Genomic DNA, 25,125 nt, shown 5'->3' with positions numbered 1-25,125 from the left:
AGGGTGGTTGTTGGTGTTGGTTTATTTTTTGTGGTACTAGCAGACTAGAATTTTTCTTTTGCTTTTTGGGCTGGTTTCTGGGCATGCCACTTCTGGCAGGAGCAGAAATTTCTGCAGAAAGTCAGCATAATTTTTAGATTTGATAAAACATCAGAGCAAGCTAAAAGTTTGGGAGGAAGAAAGTGCTTGGTCCGAATTTCTCCTTTATCACTGACTTGCATCCAGCTGCGGTATGGTGCTGCTGTCACACCCCCACCCCCACCCCCACCCCCAGGCCAGCCGATGAGAATGCTCATTCTACCCCGACCTGGTAGAGAAGCACAGAGAGGAAGACCAGCGGAAACTTACCGCAATGGAATAGAAAGGGGAAGTAATGTCACAGCCTAGCCTGCGGGAGGACAACCATGTGGGCAGCTCCGGGAAGATCTTCAAGGGGTTCCCACACTCATTTAGAGCCAGTGGAAAAGGCCACTAAGATCATTGAGCCTTTTGGTAAGAACTAGATTGAACTGGATTAAAGGTTTTGGCTTGTCTAATGGAGGTAACAACAACAACCCAAAACAAAGACGGGATCTTTGTCTTCTAAAAACCTTCAAAAGCCAGGTGTGTATCTGGTGAGGTGGGAGGGTTGCTTGAGTCCGGGAGTTCAAGATTAGCCTCAGAAACATAGTTTCCAGCTGGAAAACAGAAGTAAAAACCTTTAAAAACAAACAAACAAACAAAAACAAAAAAAAATTGCTTAGGCCAGCAAATGGTTCAGGTCCTTGCAACCTATGTTTAAAAAGCCTGTCCTCCCTGCCCCAGCATATTTCTACAGTGAGATGGGAAGCTGAGACAGGAGGATCTATCCCACAAAGGCACAGCTACAGAAATAACAAGAGAGGCTGCCATGGAAAGAAAGTAGAGGGCCAATAAGAAGTCTTGGTGGGTAAAGTGCTGGCCGGCAAGCCTGGTGACCTGCGGTTGAACCCCAGGATCCATGTGCTCGGAGAGAACTGCCTCTGGGAGTTAACTTCTGATTGCACACGCACCCTGGCACATGCCCATCCCAAATGTAACAAAATTAAACCTTAATGTAATACAAGGTCTAAAAACCCATCTTTACAGCCCATCTTTCCCTGGGGGTGTGCTCCACGTTAAGCTCTGGGCAGACCGACATGCATATTTTAGCTCTCCCAGTAACTTTTGTGCAGACTACCTTCAAAGAAAAGCAAATTGCATTATTTGATCCTAATGAGAATTAGTGTATTGGCTGTTGCTGGGGCACCAGGAGCCCTCTCTGCCAGCCTGTGGCTTCTTTATTTGAATCCTGGCTCACCTGTAGTCTGCCATCATGATAGTATTTTGTGAAAGCAGTTTCTTGAGGCAGAAAAGTCCTGAAAAGTTTATCTGATGAGTCCTGTTTCCTGCACAGGAGGACTAGAGGGAGAGGAGTCTCTTTAGTCCTGACGAGCTGTGTCATCAGTTTTGATGGAAGACGATTCTGCAGTAATTAAACTGCGGGTCCGTTTATTCTGTGTTCAGCCTCGTTAGAAGACTTCTCTCCAAACTGCTTCCTTTTCTGATCGACTCCCCCTTTGGGGCAGAGCGCTGGGGCTGAAATGAATGTGTGGGTTTATGCTGCAGTGTTCAATCTGTCATCTCGCCTAAACGCCACACTAAGAAGCAGCCATTTAATTGGTCAGACCCCGGGGGTGATATTTTGGCACAGCTCCATTGGTAGGAATTACTTTTCCTTGAACTTCGGAGCAGATGCTGAGATCCCTCTGCAGACATTTGTCATAGACTAGTTGAAACCAGGGAGTTTCCAAGAACATTTATAACTTGTGATTGTTATGTATGTTTTTCAGTTGTTCACAATGGCTCCCACTTGAGGAACAGAGCTCACTCGGTGCTAGTGGAAGTGTGGTCTCTCTGCTGCTCTCATTAGTCAGTGTCGTTTTAATCCTTTACGTCCCAAGACCCTCTTGTGTCCTATGCTTCATCCAGCCCGTGGGGGCTGTGTTGAATGGGACAGGCAAAGCTCCGACCATACACTAGAGAGGTGTGCTCTCTGATTACTAGTTTCTTTGCTGTTGCATTTTCTTTGTGTGTGTGTATGTTTCTTTGCATTCTTTGCAGTTCCCACCGCAGCTTTATGACCAAGAGTTTGGGTGCCTCAGGGAAGGAACAGGAGTGATGGCCCTGTTCTCCTTCCTCCCCTCTGCTCCCCTTCTGGTTTCCCCCGCTGTTAGAATAACCTCCAGCATTAACACTGTTCTGTTATTTTCAGGACAGTCTGCTACTGGTTTTCTTTTTTCAGTGATCAGAGCTGAGTGGACACTTACTTGGAAGAAGTGTCTTCAAGTTAGTGGCTCTGGTTGCCCCTTAAAGGCACTGCTGCTGTGACCTGGAGTTAAGTCTCTTAATTTGCTGGTCATTTTAGAATCATGATTGCGGAACATAAAACGCTGACTGTTTTTGAAAGGTTTTGTTATCCTTAGTGAGAGCGAATACTTTGATGTGTATCATACAGCACTAAGACTGAGAATGAAGCTGTGAGAGAGACCCTCTCTGACCTCCTGTCTTACCTCCCAGGACAAAGATGTGTAGCAGTAGTAGCAGAGATGCATCTTGGGTATTAAAGGCTGTATCTTTAGAAACATGCCAAAGCACAACCAACCAATAGGAAAAGCAGACGATCTAGATGCGTACGTTAAACTTCTGTGTGCTCAGGAATGGTCTTCTGTTCTTTTGACAGAGCGCTCAAGTGTCCAAAGGTTGGCTTGGGGTTTGTTTGTTTAAATCTTTAGAGGGAGTGAGAGGCTTTAATGAAGAACTTCTTTCCTGCAGGCCTCTTCAGGTACTTTCCACTGTCTTCTCTCACAGTGACTACAGGCGAGTGGAGTGTGCGGGCAGCCCCTCTTTCTGTAGGATACTAAGTTAGTTATTCAAGGAATTTGATCTCAGATCTCTTATCCAGTAGCTGTATAGCCTGCTTTCTTTGGATTTGTGTAACATTAATTGCTCAGTGAGACATTAGATGCATAACTCAGCATACATTAGGTGTTTTGGAACATATTTACTTTGCTCTTAGAAAAATGCCTTTAATCACAACACTTTAATCCCAGAGGCAAGTTGATCTCTGAATTCGAGGCCAGCCTGGTCTACAGAGTGAGTTCCAGGACAACCAAGATATCTCTCTCTCTCTCTCTCTCTCTCTCTCTCTCTGTGTGTGTGTGTGTGTGTGTGTGTGTGTGTGTGTGTGTGTGAGACATAGCTTAGGCCTTGCACTCTTCTTGATCCCCTACCTACCTCCTCCCTGCAAGTAGTACTGGAATTACAGGCTTGGGCTTTATGGAAGACTGGAAAACTTAGTACAAGTATGATTTCTCCGTGCAGAGCACCTCCTCTGGGGCCAGCCTGTGCTGTGTAGAGATGCTTGTTCCTCTGAAACCCAGAGACCACAGTTAAGAACACTCAGCATGACAGCCAAGATTTAAGGACCAGTCTGACTGAAAACCAAACTAAAACATTATTTGGTAATAACTTCCCCCAAAACTTTTTTTAAAAGATTTATTTATTTTATGTATGTGGGTACACTGCAGCTATCTTCACACACACCAGAAGAGGGCATCAGATCCCATTTCAGATGGTTGTGAGCCACCATGTGTTTGCTGGGATTGAACTCAGGACCTCTGAAGAGCAGTCAGTGCTCTTAACCACTGAGCCATCTCTCCAGCCCCCTTGAAAACTCTTTTATGTCTTCTTTATTTATCAGATAAAGATTCCCATCTATGAAATCTACATTAACCGTTACCCACATTCCACCCCCTGCCTTGAAGGGTGGGGTAATGTATGCTCCCTAGGATTTAGAGCACTTGGAAGTGAGCCCCACCTTGTGAAGTCTTTCTTGTTGGTGTCTGACCCATGCACTACTTCAGCAGGGTTTTTATTCACCTGGGTTCTAAAGTTCTACCATATTCTTGTTTCCTCTGTGACTTCGAGGTTCTGAGTTCTTTATTCTGAAATAAATATCGCAGAGATAATCTCAGAGTCAGAGAGAACATGCTGCATTGCTGTACACCCAGCCCGTGAGGCCAGTCGGTAATATGGTTCACTCTGCAGCTTGCTCGCTTACAACTGCAACGGTCACCTAGTTGGTGTTCACGGGGAGTGCCACCAGCCTCTTAAGTCTTCCAAGTCAGGGTTAGATGCCCCGGGCAGGTCTGCTGGGAAATCCCAGTTGCAGCCCTGAGAGTCTAACAGCTTCAGGGAGTTCAAGTTTCTTGCCTGGTCAACTTATTTTTAAAAGCGAGCAGTCTTCCAAGTTGAGAGATGATTTTAAATTTCAGGTGAGTTCTTAAGAAACAGGGCTTCTTTATCATGTGGGCAGTACAATCATTCAGCTGTGTCCCAGCCCTGACACCCACAGTACCAGGTGACCAGGAAGACAGGGAGTCACGGAAACACATTGGCCACTGCCGTTTTAGAGTTCTAGCCCAGTTGCTGCCTGTCCGATGTTTCTCTCTTGGTCAGGTGCCTTCTGGAAGTCACTTCTCATCTCTACTGTTACCTACCTCTGGGAAGTGCACGGGCTTAAATATTAAGAGACTGCTTAGTTGTTGGTATAGTGCTTGGCTCAAATCCCTAGGGAACTTAGGTAGTCAGCATCTGAAGAGACACCCAGTGGAGTTACATGCATCTATAATCCCAGCCCTGGAGAGGTTGAACTCAGGCGGGATCTCTAGAGCTCACTGGCCAGCTCGTTTAGTGAAAATCCATGAGCTCCAGATTCAGTGAGAGAACTTGTCTGAAAAAACTAGGGTCGAGAGTGATTGAGGAAGACCCCCGATGTTGACCTCTGGCCTTTACACACACTGGTACCCATGTGCATATGCAGCCACCCATACTTGTGCACACACCCGTACAGCAGGTACATCCAAAACAGGCACAAGCCACCCCTCGTCGTTTTTCTCATGAAGGGTTTTTCTTTCTCAGTCACATTGTCACTGTTAGTATTGAGAATGAGCTTCGTGGTCCTAAAGAGAAATAGAACTTGGTGTCTCAGCTGGGCTGATAAAGTATGCTTGCTGTTTGACAACATTCTGTTCACGCCACAATTTGGGTGCCTGGAGTCGCATACTATGAAAACTGTGAAGGAAAGCAGATTGTTGTTGAGAGCCCCCTGAGGTGAGGTGGGGAGTGCTGAGTGCCAGGATGCTGAGAACCAACAGGGAACTTGGGAGGTGAGAGAAGAGTGGAGGGTGCTGAGCCCCGGAGGCTGGGTGGTGGTTGAAGGGTGGGGGCTGGGGGTGTGGTCAGTGTGTCCAGGAATGCTGGGAGTCTGAGGGATGCAGGTAGAGAAGTATCAGTAAGTTATGGCCTCTTGGAATTGGCTTTGGTGACTGAGGAGAGACTATGTGGAGCACCTGAGTCAAGGAGCTTGGAGAAGCTTGTTAAGGAGGTGTAGGAAAATCGCTTCTCGGCCTTTTGGCTAAGATCAAGTGTAGGAGGTGTAGGAAAGTATTGAGAGGCATTTTGATGTAGAGAAAATGAACCTTACAGGGGTGGGAGTCAAAATGGTTCTCTTTTGTTCTTACAAGTTGTTATGTGTTTTACTAGGTGCTTAAGAAATCCTATATAAGATTTCGGCACATACCTTGCCTCAAGGCAAGCAGATCTCTGAGTTCAAGGCCACCCTGGTTTACTGAGCAAATTCTAGAATAGCCAGGGCCACATAGAAAGACCTCACTTCAAAAAAAAAAAAAAAATCCTAATAAAACTGTGCATGGTGGGTCATGGCTTTAATCCCCACATATGGAGGGGTAGAGATCACTACAGGTTCATGGCTAGCCTGATGTGCAGTGAGTTCCAGGATAGCCCAGTGCTACTACCTACACAGAGAAACTTGCCTTGAAGAATTAAACAAACAAACAAAACCACCACATATGACAAGAGAAACACACAAATTATACATGTAATTGAATGAGTTCTAACATCAGTGTGAGAACTTAGATGTGGAAGCGTTGAGCTTGGAGAGATGGTTCAGAGGTTAGGAGCTCTTGCTGCTCTTAAAAAGCCTGGGCTCCAGTCTATCACCTATGTCCCTTATCAGCAATTCTTCTTTTTTTTTTTTTTTTTTGGAGCTGGGGACCGAACCCAGGGCCTTGCGCTTGCTAGGCAAGCGCTCTACCACTGAGCCAAATCCCCAACCCCCTTATCAGCAATTCTTAACAGCCTATAATCCCTGTCCTACAAATCTGGTGCCTTCTTCTGGCCTCTGTGGGCATTGCACTCATGCGCACATACAGACAAGCAGGTCCACATACTAAATATAAGAAAAAAAAAAGATAAAACAATATTAACAGAAGTCCCCATGCCTCTTCCCTCCTATCATCCCCAAACACAACCTCTGTTCCTGATTTTGCTGATTGATTGGTTCTGTCTTGCTAGGTTGCCCAGGCTGACCTTACACTCTTGGGCTCAAGTGATTTAGCTGCTTCAGTCTCCCAAGTAGGTGGGACTGTGGGATTTGCCAGCATGCGGGAATACACTATCCTTATTTCCATGCCTTTTGAATGTGATCCTTTAGTACATATGCATTTGCACCTGTTTATTTCAGGCAGCATCAGGCCTATGTAAGATTTGTCTGTGCCACTGTTTCTATCTCACTGCAGTATGAACATAACTTACTCTCCTCGTGACAAGAAAATGTTTTTTAGAACCTGGGGGATCCTGGACCGTGGCTGTACATTGCCACAAAAGTTCTAATGATTCAGAGCCAGGATGGCAGACTGCAGGGTGGACTGACTGCTGAGTCTAGGGACCTATGGTTAGGGCCTGACTTTGCTATCCGTTTTCTGTGATTTTCAGCCACTTACTTCTCTGCACCTTGGTTTTCTTACTTGAAAGTGAACGAATGTGACTTATCAGTTACTTCAGAGAACCTTGACTGTGCTATATTGATAGGCCTCCCCCAGCATTTCCCTCCAGAGCCTTTTCAGTCCTACTTTGATTGCTTTTTAAGGATAGCATACAAGATGAAACTCAACCCCTCCTGTATTAACGATCTATAACACCGGATACTTTGCCTTATGCACTTAGAGCCTAGGTGCTGTCGACCGTTCCAGCAATACATTAGTGGCCATAGGTGCACCACCCCTGGATAAGCAAGGTGATTCAGCCATTTGATGATTCACTGTGTCAAAAGGTGCCTCTCTGAGGCTGGCGGAGGGAGCAGTGCAACTGGGTATTTTTTTTTTAAAGATATTTATTTTATGTATATGAGTACACTGTAACTGTCTTCAGACACATCAGAACAGGCATTGGGTTCCATTACAGATGGTTGTGAGCCACCATGTGGTTGCTGGGAATTGAACTCAAGATCTCTGGAAGAGCAGCCAGTGCTCTCAACCACTGAGCCATCTCTCCAGTCCCCGCAACTGGGTATTTTTAAGGGATCTTTGTAAGGGCCTGGACAGTGGGTGTACTGTGAATGAATACGTTAATTCCTGGATGTAGTAGCTCTTTGTATCAATGAAGCTTCTGTCAGGAGAGCCACTTCAGTGTACTGAACACTTAATTAGAATTGGAACAGGTTGCATGCAAGCCTTGGGGACATTAATGTCTGCCTGAGGGTGTCAGTGTCTCTAGAAATGGAGACATGGACAGTTGTGAGCTGCCACGTGGATGCTGGGAATTGTACCTGGATCCTTTGAAGGATCGGTCAGTGCTTGTAACTGTTGAGCCTCTTTCTAGCCCCAGAACTCCCTTTCTATCCTCACTTTTTTCAAGCCCAAGCCCTTGACAGCCAGCGATCTATTTATCTATTCTACTTTAAATTATTTGCCAAGGGCAGGTATTCAAAATGGAGGAATGTTTTAAAATTACTTAGGAATCTAGTTTGGTGGTGGTGGTAGTTTTTCTTTTTAGAAACCATATTATCTGCCTTCTTGCCTCCATGTCTGTACCAAACTCACCACACATAGGCAATGTATTTTGCTCTGTTGTTAACACCATAGTTTTCCTGTTCAGCATCAATGCCAGCATATCTCAGAAAGGTATAAAACCCATATGCTTGCTAGCCACATTTGCCTTTCCTGTAGGGTTCCTCTGGGGTATGGCTTTCTCATTTACTCCCCACCCTGCAACCCCTACCTTCTGCCCTTCATACATGTGGAACGTCTCAGCCAAGCACAGTAAAAGTTCACTTGGTGTTTGCCCAGAATCCATCTTCTCAGAGTAGGTGGGGAGTTTGGGAGGAGTTTTTGAGCCCTCAGTAAAGGTGTGGTTGTTTCCTTTTTAAGATCTAGAAAGGAGTTTGTAGGACGGAGACTGGAGCTTTCAAAGTGTCCTGTTTACCCACTCCCCAAAGCTGGTTCTGCTGTTAGTCATTTGGTTAGTCATTTAGCAATGTAATCAGATGGTGTTTGTTTAGGGCTAAGGAATCAGAAGAGCCCTCCCAAGAGAAGAGAGCTTAGCTTGCTTGGTGGCATTGTCAGCATGACAGCCTCTTGCCCTGGGAACCTACCATGAATGCGGTTGTTAGATGAGTGCTTTAACTGACCACACTAGCAGATGGTTCTTTTCTGATATTCAAATTTCTCAGTGAACTTTGCTTAGATTTGTTCTGTTAGACTGACCCAGGTCTGAGTGACTCTTGTCACTCGCCACCTCTATTCCATAGTTAACCTTCCCTGAATGCACATACCAGATGAACACAGACCCGTGCGGTCACAGTGTGGCAAGAGTTAAGTCCTCTCATGGGGCCATCTGCTTCCTTTCAGAGCAGATGAATTAGCTGTTCTCCCAAGATGTTTAGAAGAGGCCTTTGAGGTTGGAGAGACAGACTGTGGAGGAAGCTGTGCTGCCCTGACTCCTAGCTGAGAAGTGGGCCTGATCTTGTATCACAGTGGCTGATGGTAGCTCTAATAATGTCTTTCTGGGTCCCCCAGGTCTTGTGGTTGAGGACCTTGTCCAGTCCCAATGCCTCGTCGTAGAGGACGCTTCCTCCTAAGGGCTCATCTCTCGCAGCCTTTTGTTTCCATGTTGCTTGTACCTTACAGTGTAGCTCTCATGCTCACGTGGCAAGGCCCTTACCTCTTTGTCATAGTGGAGATGGGATGAGCCTCGGTCCTTGTGCACGCTAAATGCTCTGCCTCTCTCCAAATCCATATAGATAATAAGTAGCCAAATCCGTCCTCCTCTTTTGTTATTCTTTACCTGTTGTCAGTCCTACCAGCTTCCCTTTGGTTCCACCTCCTTCATTCCATTCCACAGGAAGATGGCTGACCCCTGTCCAGGAGTGTACTAGTTCCTTGCCTGATCACGTTTCTTGTCCTCCTGGCCCTTGCTGCCCTCACTGATGGCTGATGGCTTCCCTTCATCTGTGACCTGTTTGCCTGCACTTAGACTAGCGACTCTGGATCCTCTCCATCTGTTGCCTTCGCTCTTCCTTCCAGATAGCTTACCCTCGAAGTGCCTCAGAGTCTCATTTCTCCTTCTCTTTCCTGTGGTCTCTAGTCAGCCGCTTTCCTCCACACTGCTCAAGCAGAGCACACACACTTGGTTAAGGCAAAGGCCTTTAGACAGTTGGAGTTCCTGGCTGTGTTCCACTCTCTGGGTTACTTAACTGCACTCACTGTTCAGTTCTTTGAAGCAATGCTCTCCCACCTGTGAGCATCCCCTCCCTGGCCCTGGTCAGCTCTTCTCAGTAGCCTTTCTCAGAGCCTTACATGCCCCAAACATCTAATCAGTTTCTTGCCCACTCTGGCTCTGTGTATTGCTAGTACATCAGACACTCCTAAATCTGTCTTCTCAACCTAGATGTACACACAAGCACATGCATGTGCTATAGGTGTGAAACTCAAATTTTTAATCAGCTTAACTCACGCAATCACGGTAAAGTCCTGCTTCCTTCCCCTGGAATACAGGCTTTTCCCTAGGGCTCCTGGTAAATCGTTTACCTCATCCACCCCCATCCACCCCAGCCTTACGCTGTAATAGCAAAATGCTGTGTACATTTTGTAGTTTTCTCTCTTCTATGGTGCATGCCATTTGTTTTTGATTGTCTTGGAAAATGCTGCTATTCCCGACTGTCTGGTAAACACTCCTTGCTGTCACATCAAGATGTGGTCCTTTATTAATAAGTGAGATCTGTTTCCTTGTCTTGCCTCGCATGTTTGCTCCAGCCCTACTCCCTACCCCCCATACTTTGTTCAAACCTCCAGTAGAGTACAGTCAACTCTGGTAGACCGTTAACTCCCAGGGGATGGCTACTGAACACTGGGAAGGGACAAAGGGTTGACATTAGGAACAGTTTACCTGTGTGTGTGAGTGCAGAGATTTTCTTCTGTTCTTGGATTATTTTTTTGAGAGTCTTATAGGGAGCTCTGACTAGCCCAAGACTTACCACATCAACCAGACTGGCTTTGAGCTCACAGAGATCTGCTTCGCTCAGCCTCCTGAGTGCTGGAATTAAAGGCGTGTACTGCATGCCTGGCTGAGGAGAGGTTTTAACAGAAGTTACTGAGTCACCCATGGCCTTGTCCCATGCGGATTGGCCCAGAAAGCTACATGGTAAGCTAGTGAAACTCTAGGTTTACAGTCTTCCCTTACCTTCCCGGGGGAAACTGTAGTAAAAGGCATTTTTACAGCGCAGACAAAAGCAACTAATATGTGTTGTGCTTTACTGTTCTGTAGAGCGTCAGAGGACAAACATGAAGTACAGAGGAGGCGTCACAGGTTTGAGCTGGATAGCACAGGCAGCAGAGCAAGACAACTGTGTCCTCCCTGTGTGCATGTGTTCAGACATGTCATCCTGAACTCCCTTTTCAGGGAAATGCTACCCACGGTCTTGTCAATAAAGAACTCCTTTTAGGCTGACCATCCACGCTGTGTGTGGTGGTACACTTGGGAAGTGGAGGCAGGAGCTTGAGTTCTAAGACGTTCTTGGCTATGTAGCAAGTTCAAGAACTGCCTGGGCTACGTGAGATCCTGCTTCAAAACAAACAAACCCCACAGAGATTCCCTTGTGATGTATGCGTGACATGGTGTTTGTTTATCAGCACACCGTGTGTGCTGTGAATTTGAAGTAAGGCAGATTGGGTTTCTTACCTGGTAACTTAGACGCTGTGGTAAGTGACAGACAGAAGGGCAAATGGCGTTGGTGTGTGAAAGATGGCTTGACCACCTAGGCAATGGCCTGGACACTGTCACATTCCCTTTTCTCACAGGGGTTGTGGTCAGGGAGTCATATGCTAATCCAAGGTGCCCAGAGAAGAAAATGACCTACGTCGTGAGTGTGTCAGAGTGTCAGAAAGTCTAAAACATTCTGGAGAATTCAGGACGCCTAAAATTGTAACCCACGGGACCCTGCACCCTTTCTTCCCTGTTCTGCCCTGCTTTTTCTTCTACAAAATGACCTCTTAGGTCCTTCCAATTTCTGTCTTTGAACTGTGACAATGCCCTTGTTAAAAAGAGGTAATGCAGGAAGTACCCACTTGTGTGTGTGGATTATTGGACAACCACACTGGATGTTTGTTTCATTCAGTATCTCTTTGAGCAAAGAGCTCAGGCTTGGAATGTCCACGAAGCTGATGGCTTGCTCTGCTGTGGGATGGTGTCTCTCAGCAGTGCTCGGTGTTTAGTAGACCCTGTGGGGGCATACGCAGGTCTCCCAGAAGTGCTCAGTGTTTAGTAGACTTTAATCAGGCCCTTCTAACATTTGAGGGGTCGGATAGTTTTGTTTCTGTGAACTTAAAAATCAACCTTACCCTCAATACCCTAAGTAGATGAAACACTTAACACAGATTGACAAGGACCCACTATTGTTGGATATTTGTTACATGCAGAGCACCACTGGGGTCCAGTATAGACACTGGGGAGTAGTACCCCTGCCCTCTCTGAGCTGAAGTGTGTTGAGCAGAAAGTAAATGATCTCTGTAGGAGCTTTTTAGAAGTGCTGCCACAGGGCTGAGAGAAGGCTCAGCTAAGCAGAGCTCCTGTAGAGGATCTGAGTTGTTCCTAACACCAGTTAGGCCGCTCACAACCTCCTGGCCTTAATAGTTCCTGCACACATGTGGCATTCACTCACACAGACACACACGCGCGCGCGCACACACACACACAAATAAGATGCATCTTTACCAAGAACAGGGCAATCATAGAAGCTTAGCAAAGCAGGAGTGTGGATTAAGATATTACTTGTATAGGCTAGTAGGAGGGAAAGTCAAAAGATAACATGCTTTAAGGATAAGACGGAGGATTTAGAGTCGGAGACCTGGGCTTTTACAGTCTCAGCATTCTAGTTAGTTTCTGGGAGTTAGCTATATGCTTCTTTAAGTCTTCTTTAATATACTTTCTTCCAAGATGGGGCTTTCTGTATAGTGTCGGTTCACTCATAGATCAGGCTGGCCTCAAACTCCAAGATCCACCTTCCCCTGTCTCTGCCTCTGCCTCCTGAGTGCTGGGATTAAAGGCGTGTGGTTTATATACTGTTTCTTCAGAGAACTAGCTATGTTACCCAGGCTCAAGTTACCCTCTTCTGTCTTAACTAGTTAGGTAGCTGGGACTCCAGGTGTATGTCACTGCATCTGGCTTTGCCTGTTTACTATACACATCCTCCATGGTTAGTATGTGTGAGAGAAACTCAGAAGATTCTTTCTGAGCTTCAGGGCAAGACAATGCCCTTGAATAAAGTGGTTGTTAAGCTGGTTGTAATTGTAAGGTAAGAATGAATTTTAATGAAGCAAGGTTTGAGATTTAACCAGTCAGGAGGAGGTAACCTTACAAAGGTTTTATACCAGCATGGTCTCTCACCTTGCTCTGCCAGATCAAATGTCTTCAACATTTGGAACATGAACTATGGTGGTAGACGGCGATGCAAGCCTTCCATGCCGCTGAAGTTACGGCCTCATACTCGCTGGTGTGAGGCATGTATCCTGCCGTGCCTGTGCACACAGGGAAAAAGCTATAGTAAGGTACATCCTAACTCTTACTTCTTCCTCTCCTATGCCAGATTTTATCATGTGGGCATCCTGCTGCAACTGGTTCTGCTTGGATGGACAGCCTGAGGAGACACCACCACCGCAGGGAGCCAGGACACAAGCCTATTCCAACCCTGGGTACAGCTCCTTCCCTTCCCCCACAGGCTCGGAACCTAGCTGCAAGGCCTGTGGGGTCCATTTCGCAAGCACCACCCGGAAGGTAAGTGTCATTGCACCATGACCCCAGGACCTCAGGCCAGCTACCTGAGCTCTACTTCTGTGGTGCTGGGGACCCAGGCCTGTCCTACAATGTTGGAGAAAACTGTTCCAAGTGAAGGCAAAGCGTTTCAGCATAGAGCCCTGAACTGTGTCTGTGAGGTACCCTTTCTAGTGCTGGGAATAGAGTGACGCCTTAAGTGCCCAGTACCATGTTGGAAACATGGCAGGTGCTGGCTCTTGACAGTCACATACAAACCAGGCTGCAGATTAACCTTGCCCTCATTAAGCCTGTCTGAGCTTCCTGAGAGACAGGAAAACCCTAGCAGAGAATCTGGAGACCGCTCACTGGCACCCCAACTGCAATGGGCTTAGGTGGGGTATGGGTGGGTGTCCCTTTGCAAGTGCCCTCAGGTGGCACATGCCCTGCAGAACAGGAGATTGTAACACTGAGTGGCTGGTAGGATACGAGGATGAAATGGTGACAATGGGAAACCAAGGGGAAGTGATTCTCTTTAAGCTTTCTACTGTGTGTGAGACTGAAGGTTTTACAGTGGTAAACCTTACCTGATGTGGTGATTTTGAGGTCACCCTGAGCTATGCAGTGAAACCCTGTTTCAAACAACAACAACAAATTCAGAATTACAATTTTACTGAAACTTTGGGCTTTTGTTGTTGTTTATGGGACTCGGTCTTCTTACCTTTGTAACCTAAGCTAGCCTTGACCTCACTATCATAATCTAACCTTAGACTTGAGGCAGTCTCCCTACCTCAGCCTCCCAAGTGCTGGGATCACAGATGTGAAGTACACCACTATACCTTGCTTAGATTTTTGTCTTTTGAGAAAGAGTTTCTCTGGGTAGTCCTGGCTGTCCTGGAACTTGCTCTGTAAACCAGGTTGGCCTTGAACTCACAGAGATCCACCTGCTTCTGCCTCCTGAGTTCTGTCTGTGACTAAAAGTGTGTGCTACCACCACCCAGCAGATTTTTTTCCCCCGATTTATTTATTATGTATGCCTGCAGGCCAGAAGAGGGCACCAGGTCTCATTATAGATGGTTATAAGCTACCATGCCGTTGCTAGGAATTAAACTCAGGACTTCGAGAAGATCAGTCTCTGAGCCAGCCCAGATATATATATGTGTGTGTGTGTGTGTGTGTGTATGTACGTGTATATATGTATATTATGTATTTGTATTTGTTTCTTTCATTTAACCCTCTCAGTTTCCATAGTGGCTTTAGAAGCTACCAAAGCCTGTTTTACAAGTGACAAAATTTAAAGTTTAAAATTTAAAAAGAAAGTTTTACATGTCAAATTCCTGGTAACCAGCAAGAGACATCAGTGTATCATTCTTTTCCCCATAAATAATACTTCACTATCACATGGTTTAAGTACTAGAGCCAGGATTTAAACCCAGGTCCTAGACTTCAAGCAACCCATAAGAAGAATTTGGAATATTGAGCGGAGGAGGACAGGTAACGGGCCCAGGTGCTCCGGAACATGGGAACAATTAAAATTGCTTTCCTCCCACACTGGAAGTAAGTGCTACAATCTAGCTGGTGTCAGACATTGCCTGGGCTAGGTGGGTGGGGATGAAGGAGAGGTCGCTCCTACTTAAGGAGCTTACAGCAGGACAGAGAGGTCAAGGCAGGGTACACACAGACAGAAACGCCACTGTGGCCTGAAGCACTCCATGTGTCTCACATCCCAGTTTGGATGATGAGAGATGTTGTTTGGTACAATATTTTCTTGCTCTAAATTATGAATTAATTTTGTGCAATTCACAGTGAATTTTGTGAATGTTAAGGATGGTTTCTGCTGCCAGTGTTTTTTATTTGTAATTTCATGCTTAAATAGATTGGCCTTCGTGAGGGTTTGGCATTTCTTAGCCAAAGACTCTTAGGATAGCGTCTCAGCCAATAGTTGAATTGCCTTGATTACATGAATCCTACCATTGTTTCCTTCCTCCCTTCCTTCCTTCCTTCCTTCCTTCCTTCCTTCCTTCCTTCCTTCCTTCCTTCCTTCTTCCTTCCTTCCTTCCTGGTCACTATTTTCTATATGCTCCCTGGCTGTAAAACCACAGATAACAGTAAAGACTTATAGAGAGAATACAGGTAAGGTGTGCCCTTGGGTCCCCTGGATTCCCAGTCCTGGGGAGAAGGGGCAGTTTGACACAAGCTAGCTGTCCTGTCATCTGTACTGTGATACCCGGCTGTAGTGTTGCAGTGAGTTCTGGTGCCTGGTGTCTTCACTTGGACAAGCATGAGGCAGCAGAGGAGGCTGTACTTGGTTGGAACTTGGGCACAGCATTCAGATTCAGAGCAGAAGAGTAGCCTTTTGTTGTTGAGAAGAGCTGAGATGGACCGGGGGTGAGGGGGAGGGAAGAAAAAGGGGACAATGCCTTCCTCTGCCTTACGCTCTGTGTGTGTGTATATGTGTGTGTGTGTGTGTGTGTGTGTGTGTGTGTGTGTGTGTGTATACACATACATACATACATATATAAACTATCTCTAATATTCAGTGGTTTGGAGTATGGGCCTGTGCACTCACTGCTAGGGAATTTGTTTCAGGCCAGCCTGCAGAAGGAAAAAAGCCAAGGGGGTGGTGCCTGGCCAAGGCTGGCGCTAGCTTACTCTTGATGAAGATGTCTCAGGACAGGCCCTTGTTGCTCTGGCATGACCCATTTGCTAGAATTCACACAGGCCTTTCCTTTGCTCATTCTCCCTTCCTTTGTTGATGTACTTCCTCCCCGACTCCCACCCCCAGTCTCTGTCACCACACTCAAGGATTTCAGCCTCAAGCGCTTCCCTCCACCTTTGGAGCTGTTTCAGACGCAGGTTTGCTTCAGAGTCCCTGGTGGGCAGGGCAGCAGAAACTGGGTTGTCATCTTTACCTTCTGATCTTGCATCCAGAAGCTACACACATTTGAAGAAGAGAGATATTTGGATCTGGCTGATTGAGCAGCACTAGCTTCGTGGTTGTGCCAGGCTGGGTCTTGTCATGCTATATTGACTTAGGTAACATTCCACATGGAGACCACAGTTTCATGACACTGCAACCTCATTTTCAGCCAGGCATTCTGCATCCTGAATACTCAGAACTCCATTTTCTACTTGCATGGCTGCTGGTCACAACTGTTCTTTGTTGGTGTGGCCACATGTCCTGGTCTCTGCATAGCTTACTTACTGTCTGGTCATAGCCGAGTAGAGAGGGTGCTGGTGTATGTCCCCATGCATCACTCAAGTTTTCATGCTTTGTCTGGGCTGTGTGGATGCACATAGACAAACACTAATGCTAATGCTCCTAACTATGTGGACTCTTCAGCCCCTGCTTCTGAGACTGTCTCGGATGTCCTTTTTGTAGCCGAACCGCTTTTCATATTGAGAAAAGACGGGGAAATGTGAACGTTAAAGGAACAGCTAAGCGACCATGAAATGAAAAGTTCCTAACCTCTTGAGCTCAGAGTGATCAGGAATGACCTCTTAGGAGACTGCCGCTGGCTCCAGCAGAGCTCAGATGTCTGTGTGCTTGCACAGCCTGCAGCTGGAGCAACCTTGGTGTGCTGTCTGTAACCATGGGAGTGGCCGCGCCAGGCAGTGCCAGCTTGTGGGGTAGTCACACTTGACTCTAAACTAAGACACTGTACGCTTTCACAAAGGAGAAATGCTAGCATCCCAGTCCCTTGTCCTATCCAAATATTTATCTTGAAATGACCTCGTGTACCATCTACTTCCCAGCACCCTGCTGGAGTAGGCAAACAGCTTTGCCTTTACTACCTGACCTTGAATATAATTCTCTATCCCCTGATTCTTGGTTTCTCTCTGTGTAAGTCGGGGAAGGACACTAACACCTTGTAAAGGGCTTTGATAATGAAATGACATCATCATACTAGATTCTGTTGACACCAATGTTAACAATAGCTGCCAGCTGAGCGTGGTGACATGCCTGTCACCTCAGCTTGAGCTGCACAGTGAGAGCCTATGGCAAAAACCCTGGAGAAGTAGCTCAGTGGTAGGTCACTTGCCTAGCTTGCAAAAGGTCCTTGAAACAACCAAACCCAGCAACAGCCAAAACTAGCCTTCATAACCCTCGTACATCTGCTTGCTTCCTTAGCAGTGTGATGGAAAGGAGCACAGGTAGGAGCTAGATCCCAGCTCCTCTCCTCAGGACCTGCTTCGTGTCAGGATTGCCTCAATGCATTGTTGGTCTATCTCCACAATGGCCTTGGGAGAGAAGCCCTGTTGTCACCTGCTTCTGACAGTAGGTAAACTGAGCAACAGAGAGCCCCCCATAACATACCCAGGATGACTCTGTGTGAGGCATTTGAGATGGAAACTTGTATAAAAAGGCAGAGAGGGCTCTTGTATTCCAAATATGGCGTTGCTGTTGATCTAGGGTGTGTGTGTGTGTGTGTGTGTGTGTGTGTGTGTGTGTGTGTGTATTAAAACCTGAAATGAAATTATAATGTAAATGATTGTGTTGTGTATACACACGTTACATAAATGTCAGGTTTCCTGTTAGTGGATGCCAACACAGGGTCTGCCACCTCCAAGTAGCCTTTAATCTGAAAAGCCAGTGTGCCTCATACCTTGGATCCTGGGAACAGGAGAGGAGAGCATCCTGCTGGCTGCTGGTGCCTTGCGGTCCCCATTGTTTTCTGACTTGTTCCTTCAAGCTGACATGCTTTCTTGTCTCTTGCTCTAAGCAGCAGACCTGCTTGGACTGTAAGAAAAACTTCTGCATGACTTGCTCCAGCCAAGAGGGGAATGGGCCACGCCTCTGCCTTCTCTGCCTACGCTTCCGAGCCACGGCCTTTCAGCGAGAGGAGCTCATGAAGATGAAGGTGAAGGACCTGAGGGACTATCTCAGCCTCCATGACATCTCTACTGAAATGTGCCGGGAGAAAGAAGAACTGGTGTTTCTGGTGCTTGGCCAGCAGCCTGTAATTTCTGAGGCGGACAGGACTCGTGCTCCCACCTTGCCCCAGGCCTTCCCTGAGCAGCAGGCCTTCTTGACCCAGCCTCAGAGCAGCACAGTACCTCCTACCTCACCTGGCCTCCCTTCTTCACCTGCACAAGTCACCTCTGTGTTAGCCCAGGATCAGGAAACTCAGCAGGTAGGAGCCACCATGCAGCCTCTTCTGCTGTGTCTGCCCCAGTATTCTTTTTTTCCTCCCCCACTGCATTGTGGGAATGGGGTGTCAAGTATAATGTCTAGATGGGGTAAAGCCTTTTTGCTTGTTGATTCTAGAAGTAATGCTTTCTGATCATTAGCTCTAGCTTCAGGGATGGTAGGCCTAGTCCATAGCAGCATGCACGGTCTCCACCCTCAGGAAGCCCTGACAGAGAGAGGCTAAGCATGAGACTCTGGCGTTTGTCTGGAGTGGTGGTGTCACACAGATCTGCAGAAGTCACAAGGCTTGAGCACAGAAAGATTAGGACCTAGATCTCTATCTACTGATTACATGCATGCACGTGTACACACACACACACACACACACACACACACACACACACACACACACACTAGCTATAGCACAACCCCACAATTACTGTCTCTGACTCCTTGGTCATCTGGAGCACGTTTTGAGTCTAGAACAATGAAAGAATCCCTTTGGACTTGCTAGTTTGCAGAGACAGCTACCATAGCACGTCTGTGGAGCACGGAGCTGTGAGAACTGGCATCTCCTTTCCCACATAGGACGTGGGTGGCTGTGCTTCTGGTTTATAGTTACCTCCTTTGCCAGGACCGGTCACTCATTCAGCTAAAGGCCAACATGATAACAAAATCTAACTACAAAACTCATTTAACTCTCTGTTGGCTGAAGTCTGTCTCTTCTCCACAGCTGGTCTTTAGTGCTTTCCTGAGCTCTGGCTCTCGCTTAGTTGTTGGATAAGTTTTGTCTCTTGCTATACATTCCTTTTGCTTGGTTTTGGGAGGCACTCTGATGTGTAGTATAGCGAGCAAGGACAGGAACCTGAAGAAGAACTTTTTCATGAAGAACCTTCAGGCAGGTCAGGTATGGTGTTGTGTACTCTGATCTCGGCACTTGGGAGATAGAGGCATGGCAGGATTTTGAGGCTAGCCTCTTCTACACAGTGAGCTCACAGCCAGCCTGGGACTACGTGAGATTCTGTCTCAGAAGAAGAAGAGGGAGGAGAGAATGAACACACCTCCAGGAGAGTCTTCAATGTAGGATTATAAACATTTTGTCACTAACCAGAATTTTCCTGTACCAACAGGTCATGCTGCCCCCTGTGTTATTGGGTCCCTCTCCTGTAGTGTCAGCTTCTGTTCTGATGATACCTGAACTTTGCAAACAGGAAAAACAGGCATGGGGAGTTAAATAGCCTGGGCAAGGCCGTATGTTGCATAAGTCACAGAGAGCTGCATCTAGGATGCAAAGCTAACAGTTCTAGCCCTGCTAGGTTCTGGTTCTGTCCTTCTGCTCTGATGTCCTAGCAGCATTTGCTAGGGAGGGAAGTGTGTGTGATAGGCTGAGTAGGTCAGATAGATGCGAGTTGCAGGTTTTTTCTTTAGCTAGTAGCAGACTGGAAAGATAAGAGTGTTTGCAACGTGGATTCCAGTTGCTCTTTCTAGAAAACTAGAAAACAAAAGACATTCAAAAGCTGTCTACTCAGGAACAAGCCAAGCAAGACCCCAAGGTAATAGCAAGGTGACAGAATGCAGCTGGCCAGCGAGTACCACATCTACACGAAGCTAGGAGGATGGCGGAGGAAGCAGGAGTTGTGGGTGCAGGATGTTGGCTGCATCACCGTATGTGTGGCTTCCATCACTTCAGTGTTCTAAGCTCTGCTCTTTATTTCTATTGTAATTGTGTGCCCTCTTGGCGAATGGCTAGAGCTGTCAGGTCACTTTTGAGTTCCCCAAGTTGTCTCTTCACTGTTCATCCAGGTTCTAGGGGAAAGGCCTGTGAACTCAGCCATGTCTCCTGCTGGGTTCACACAGGCCCTTTGCCTGGAGGCAGCTAAGAGTGGAGAGGAGGAGCTAGGGTAGGGGTTTATGGCAGAAGTGGTTAATAGAGTTAGGAGGTCACAATTCTGAGCAGTCCGATTAAGATGGGCCCTTTTGAGAGTTTTGAGAGGGTAGCGTGCTGAACAGAATGGAACCCAAGCTGAGGCATTTGTGTCCTGTAGTCTGAGGTTATTAAACACACTCAAGCAGCTTCAGAGTATGCCATACCATGTCCTGCTGGTTAGAACACATTTCTAGAATGTAAAATGATCCTGGTCCAGAAGCAGAACCGCAGTAGTGGGTGGAGGCCATGGGGAGGGAAAACGGCATAGTTAAGAGATAATTTGGTAGACTGAAACCTTTCACCTCAACTGTCAAACTGAGCGCAAACTGGTGATGGGTGATGGGTGGTGGGTGATGCCACCCTTACTGCTGGGCAGAACTAGCACATCCTTGTCCTTGGTGCAGCTTTCCATCCATTGAAATCTGTGTGTATTGTCTCTGGCTGTGAGACTTGCTGTTAGAAAGCAGGCATTTGTGGTCCTGCTTTGGGAGCCTTGTTTCTGGAGGGAGACAGAATACATTTTTGGACATTTGTATGAACTGAAAGAGGCCCATGGTTTGTAAGTCACTGGGATATCTCTGTGGATGTGATGGCACCTTTCTCTTCCCACAGGCCATTGGCCATGTGTCTCAGGACCACGAGGAGCCCATCTTCCTGGAGAGCACAGCCAGAGTACCTCCTGAGGATGAGACCCAGGTGGGGCCTCTGCTCGCTCTGCACCTCACCTTTGTTCTCTGCCTGGTCTTGGAAGTTCCCAGGAGCAGGCAGGGTCAGTCTGTAAGGATAGTCGTGAAGTCCTTGAGTCCAGCAGTACTATCTCAGATTAACCTGTGTTGCTGTCAGTCTGAGTCTATAGTAGAGGCTGGTGGACCTCCTGGCCCATCCTGTGTTCCCAGTCCTTTGACTCTCTAAGAGCTGCCAGAGGATACACTGTGGGTAATGCTGTAAAAGTCTTGTTCTTGTCCTGTGTGTCTAGGGTGCATGCAGTAGCCCCTGTTGGAGAAGGAGGGAAGATGACGAGGCTCTTGGGCCTCAGCCATACAAGGGACCAGTACAGAGCTTCAGTGAGCCCATGTATGGAGTCCTGCCAGGGCGCCAGTACTGAGAAGAGGCAGTACCACACCTGGGGTTTCCTCAGGAACTCTGAGTGGCATGACAATTGTCTCTCTCCTTTGTGGAAGGGTAACAGGTTCAGGATGGTAAACAACTTGAAAAATACTGTCAGGTATTTAGTGGAGGCAGCAGCATTGAGAATCAGCGCCCTCTGGCCAACTAACTAGTGTGCCTTTATGCATAGTACTGATATGCCAGTGTGTGGCTGTTCTCACAAAACACATGGTGGGGCAGGGGAAGACCAGGCTATTTTGCTGAGTCAAGCAGGTACCCTCTGTTTCATGTTCCTTGAGGTTGGTCAACAAAATGCATTCTGATAAGTGCTCTGGGGTCCTTGAAGAGAGCTTGAAGGGCACAAGAGCTGAACCACCTGATCGCATCTTTGCCATTGCAGTCCGTTGACTCAGAGGACAGCTTTGTCCCAGGCCGGAGGGCCTCGCTGTCTGACCTGACCCACCTGGAGGACATTGAAGGCCTGACCGTGCGGCAGCTGAAGGAGATCCTGGCTCGCAACTTCGTCAACTATAAGGGCTGCTGTGAGAAGTGGGAGCTGATGGAGAGGGTGACTCGGCTATACAAGGATCAGAAAGGACTCCAGCACCTGGGTGAGGGCTGTTGGGGTGAACGGAGAGCCCTCTCCACAGCCATCCCACATGTGGTTAGCCTCAGGGGAAGCCAGCCTACACTTTTGTACTTCTCAAGCACCAAGACTGAGGACAGGCATTGAATGCCCAATTCAGTCCTCTAATAGTGTCTTGTGCATAGGCTGCTCTGGGTCACTGTTTCAGTGGAGAGCCAGGATTTAAACTGAGGAGCTCCTAAGGCCAGTGTCTTCCTGCCACATGACACCCACTCCATCCACATTCCTACCACCAACACTATTGAATTTGAATCAGTTTTGGGTTGGAAAGCAAATTCTGGAAGCATGTAGTTAGTACACTCGGACTTTCCCTTGTGTTTACCTCCCAGAGCATTTTACATGGTTGTTTCAGGTGCCTCACCTTGTCCTCACACTGATTCATTGTAGCTGATTTTCTGTTAAATGCAGAGACATCCTGCAGAAGAGAAACTTGTCTGGCTGTTTTGCTAGGCAAGCACTCTTTACCATGAAGCTGCATCCCAAGAACAATAGCAGTAACTTGGGTTTTGGTTCCTGGTGTCGGGGACCAACCACCCAGGGTCTTGTTCCCTGTGCTAAGCAAGCTTTCAATTATGGTTTGGTTTTGTTTTTAGCACAGAAACTCTTCTCACCTTGCTTTCTCATCACCAGCTGTTTTCCTCCAAGCTTTTGACTCCTTGTATAATAAATGGCTGGTAAAGCCAAGCTTCAGGCCTTCCTGAATAATTTAAATCGACCAGTTAGGGGAAGTCTCACTGCACTGTTACAGATTCGGGGCCTGACGAGGTATCTGTTGTTTTCCCTTTGGGATTACCTTAAGAATTTCGTAAGAGTCCCAAAGAAGTTGAAGTAGTTTTTACATTCTTGGTCTCACTCTCTCTGGTTGGCCAGAAACTCACTACGGAGATCAGGCTGGCCTCAGACTCATAGAGGACCCACCAGCCTGTGTCTTTTTACATGCTTGGGATTGAAGGTATGCACTACCCTGTCCTGTGCTGCTGCTGCTGCTGCTACTTTTTTGAAGACATGGTCTTGATACATAGCTCAGGCTGGCCTGGAGTTCATGGATCGTCCTCTGTCTCTTGTGCTGGAATCATAGACATGTAACACCATACCTGGCAATAACATGACATGCTGTGGGAGCTTTGCCCAGAATCCTTGGCTCATAGAAATAGTCAAATTCTACATTCTTTTTTACCTCATTAATGTCTTCAGAGGCAGTATTGAAGGCTATTGTGTATGTGCAGTGTCCTCTCAGCTGACGCAGTAGTCACTGTAGATCAGTGGAGCTGCTTTCCTCAGAACAAAGCAGATGGAGCAGCAAGGGCTCCTCCATATGACTTCTCTGCACACAGGGAGGAAGGCAAGCATCTGTCCGGACTCTGGTCAGGTCCTGTTCTCAGCACAGAGCCCACTGGAGTTAGTGATGACAGGGCGGTGGGAGACGACCCTTGTGCCACCAGACTCCTACTCACACATCATTTCCTTTCCTTTTCAGTGTCTGGTAATGAAGACCAAAACGGTATGTAATTGTTTCTGTCAAGGGTAGGCTGAGGCTCCTAGCTGTGTTGTCCTTCTAACATCAACTCTGATGATGGCTATTCATAGTTGTAAGAATCCCAGAGAGGCTGTAGAAAAGTAGAGTCAGGCGTTACCCTTGCCCCACCCCTATGCAGGAAGTTCAGAGCAGCCTAGGGGCTTGGCTGAATTAGAGCCGACTCCCTGGGTGCAAAGCGTCGTGCTCCGTTTCTCCAAGCAATCTGTCTGGAGAGAGTCTTACACATTCAGAGAGATCGTTTACGTTTTTTTGTTTTTGTTTTTTGAAGACAGGGTCTGTCTGTCTTCAACTTACTATATAGACCAAGCTGGCCTCAGGTGTTTGCCAACCAAACCAAAAAAGCACAAGGGTGGTGACCTGAGAGTCCTCTTTGAATGGGACAAAAGAGGTGTTTCGTGGATGCCCTCTGAGCTCAAATTGCATATCTACCTGCCTACCTTAACTCCCACTAGTGTGTTAACAGTTTCCCTCAGAACACACTGTAGAGCTTGGTTGCTCGTGGGACACTTTCACATGTATTGTACCCTCTTGAAAACCTTGAGGAGTGTGATTGTAAATTTCCCAAAAGAGAATATTCTCAGTGTTCCATCCTGTAGAGCACTTTAAAACTTTTCAGAAGAATTTATCCCAAGTAAAATGGTCGAGAATGGGCAGAGTTGAGCTTACTATTTAAGTCCCTGTAATCATCTGGGTTACCCCACCCCACCAATACCATGATGAGATTAATCTACGTGTTACCATCCTTCCTTCTCCCCGTTCCTTGGAGAGTGCTGACATGTTTGTTTCTCCTCAGTGAAGTAATGAATGAGTAAGATTCTGTAGATGACTCACCTTGTCTTAGATATGCGTGTATCCTTCTAACCTCTGTATTAAGGCCACAGGAGGCTTTAGAAAGGTTGGGCTCTCACAGTCAACCACCTGCAGCGGGAAGTGTTCTTTGACTTGATGTGTGTTTCATATTTATATTTGAGTAGCTACATGATAAATTTCCAGAACCACCAAACTAGTAGTAAACAAACATATACCAGAGGACTTATGCATTCAATGACTTCACTTTTTAGACTAGTCTAGAACAGAAAAAAGGAGGACTGAAAACTTAAAAGCAACAGAGAAATGGGGAATTCCTTTGGAGAGTTGCCAAGTCCAGTTGGGAGCAGTGTCTAGTATGAGAACAGTTTTGTTTTATGGCTGCTTAGTTTAGGCTGGTTTGACACACAGGAGATCGGTGGGTTTTTGACTATGAAGTCTTTCCTTAGCTGAAGTCGGATAGTTGTTGTGTCCACCACTAGGAAAGCCTAAAGATAGTATTTATTGAGAATGCTACGTACTGGGCAGTTCTTACTAGTCTCTGCTCTTGGAGCTCTTATCCCAAAGGCCACTATGTCATGAGCCTCTCTGTTTTGAATGTGGACTATCTCAGCAGCCCTGTATCCTTGGGCAAGCCACTTAACTTTGGCTTTTAGGACCCTGCCTGACACACGGTAGGCAGTTAGTCAATGTGAGCGGTTCTCATTCCCTAGGCAGAATGTTCATTATCAGATGTTTAAAGAATACCTACCATGTGACTCATGTTTTGGGAATTCAAAGATAAGTATCTGACCTCCAAGCATAAA

General features: G+C 46.8%; 1 protein-coding gene and 1 pseudogene across 23 annotated transcripts in view; both read left to right on the top strand.

Moving 5' to 3' along the window:
* Rffl (ring finger and FYVE-like domain containing E3 ubiquitin protein ligase) overlaps positions 1–25,125 on the top strand; it is a 62,941-nt gene that overhangs the window by 34,832 nt on the left and 2,984 nt on the right. For 5 of the 23 annotated variants that reach the window (XM_087570060.1, XM_087570064.1, XM_087570065.1 and 2 more), the window contains 5 exons: positions 13,001–13,188; positions 17,889–18,299; positions 20,835–20,918; positions 21,730–21,940; positions 23,453–23,476. In XM_087570060.1, coding sequence (XP_087426186.1) covers positions 13,009–13,188; positions 17,889–18,299; positions 20,835–20,918; positions 21,730–21,940; positions 23,453–23,476 — 910 coding nt within the window. In that variant the 5' untranslated portion in view covers positions 13,001–13,008. Of the gene's footprint in view, positions 1–4,011; positions 4,335–13,000; positions 13,189–17,888; positions 18,300–20,834; positions 20,919–21,729; positions 21,941–23,452; positions 23,477–25,125 lie in introns of those variants that run through there. The other 18 variants (XM_087570068.1, NM_001399574.1, XM_087570069.1 and 15 more) reach the window with 7 other exon arrangements.
* Positions 5,457–5,622, top strand: LOC148003008 (U2 spliceosomal RNA; annotated as a pseudogene).

This window comes from Rattus norvegicus, chromosome 10 (assembly GCF_021556685.1).
Source record: "Rattus norvegicus strain SHRSP/BbbUtx chromosome 10, alternate assembly SHRSP_T2T, whole genome shotgun sequence".
Lineage (NCBI taxonomy): Eukaryota > Metazoa > Chordata > Mammalia > Rodentia > Muridae > Rattus > Rattus norvegicus.
The sequence above is the reverse complement of the archived record's forward strand: the minus strand, read 5'-3'. Positions and strand labels throughout refer to the sequence as shown.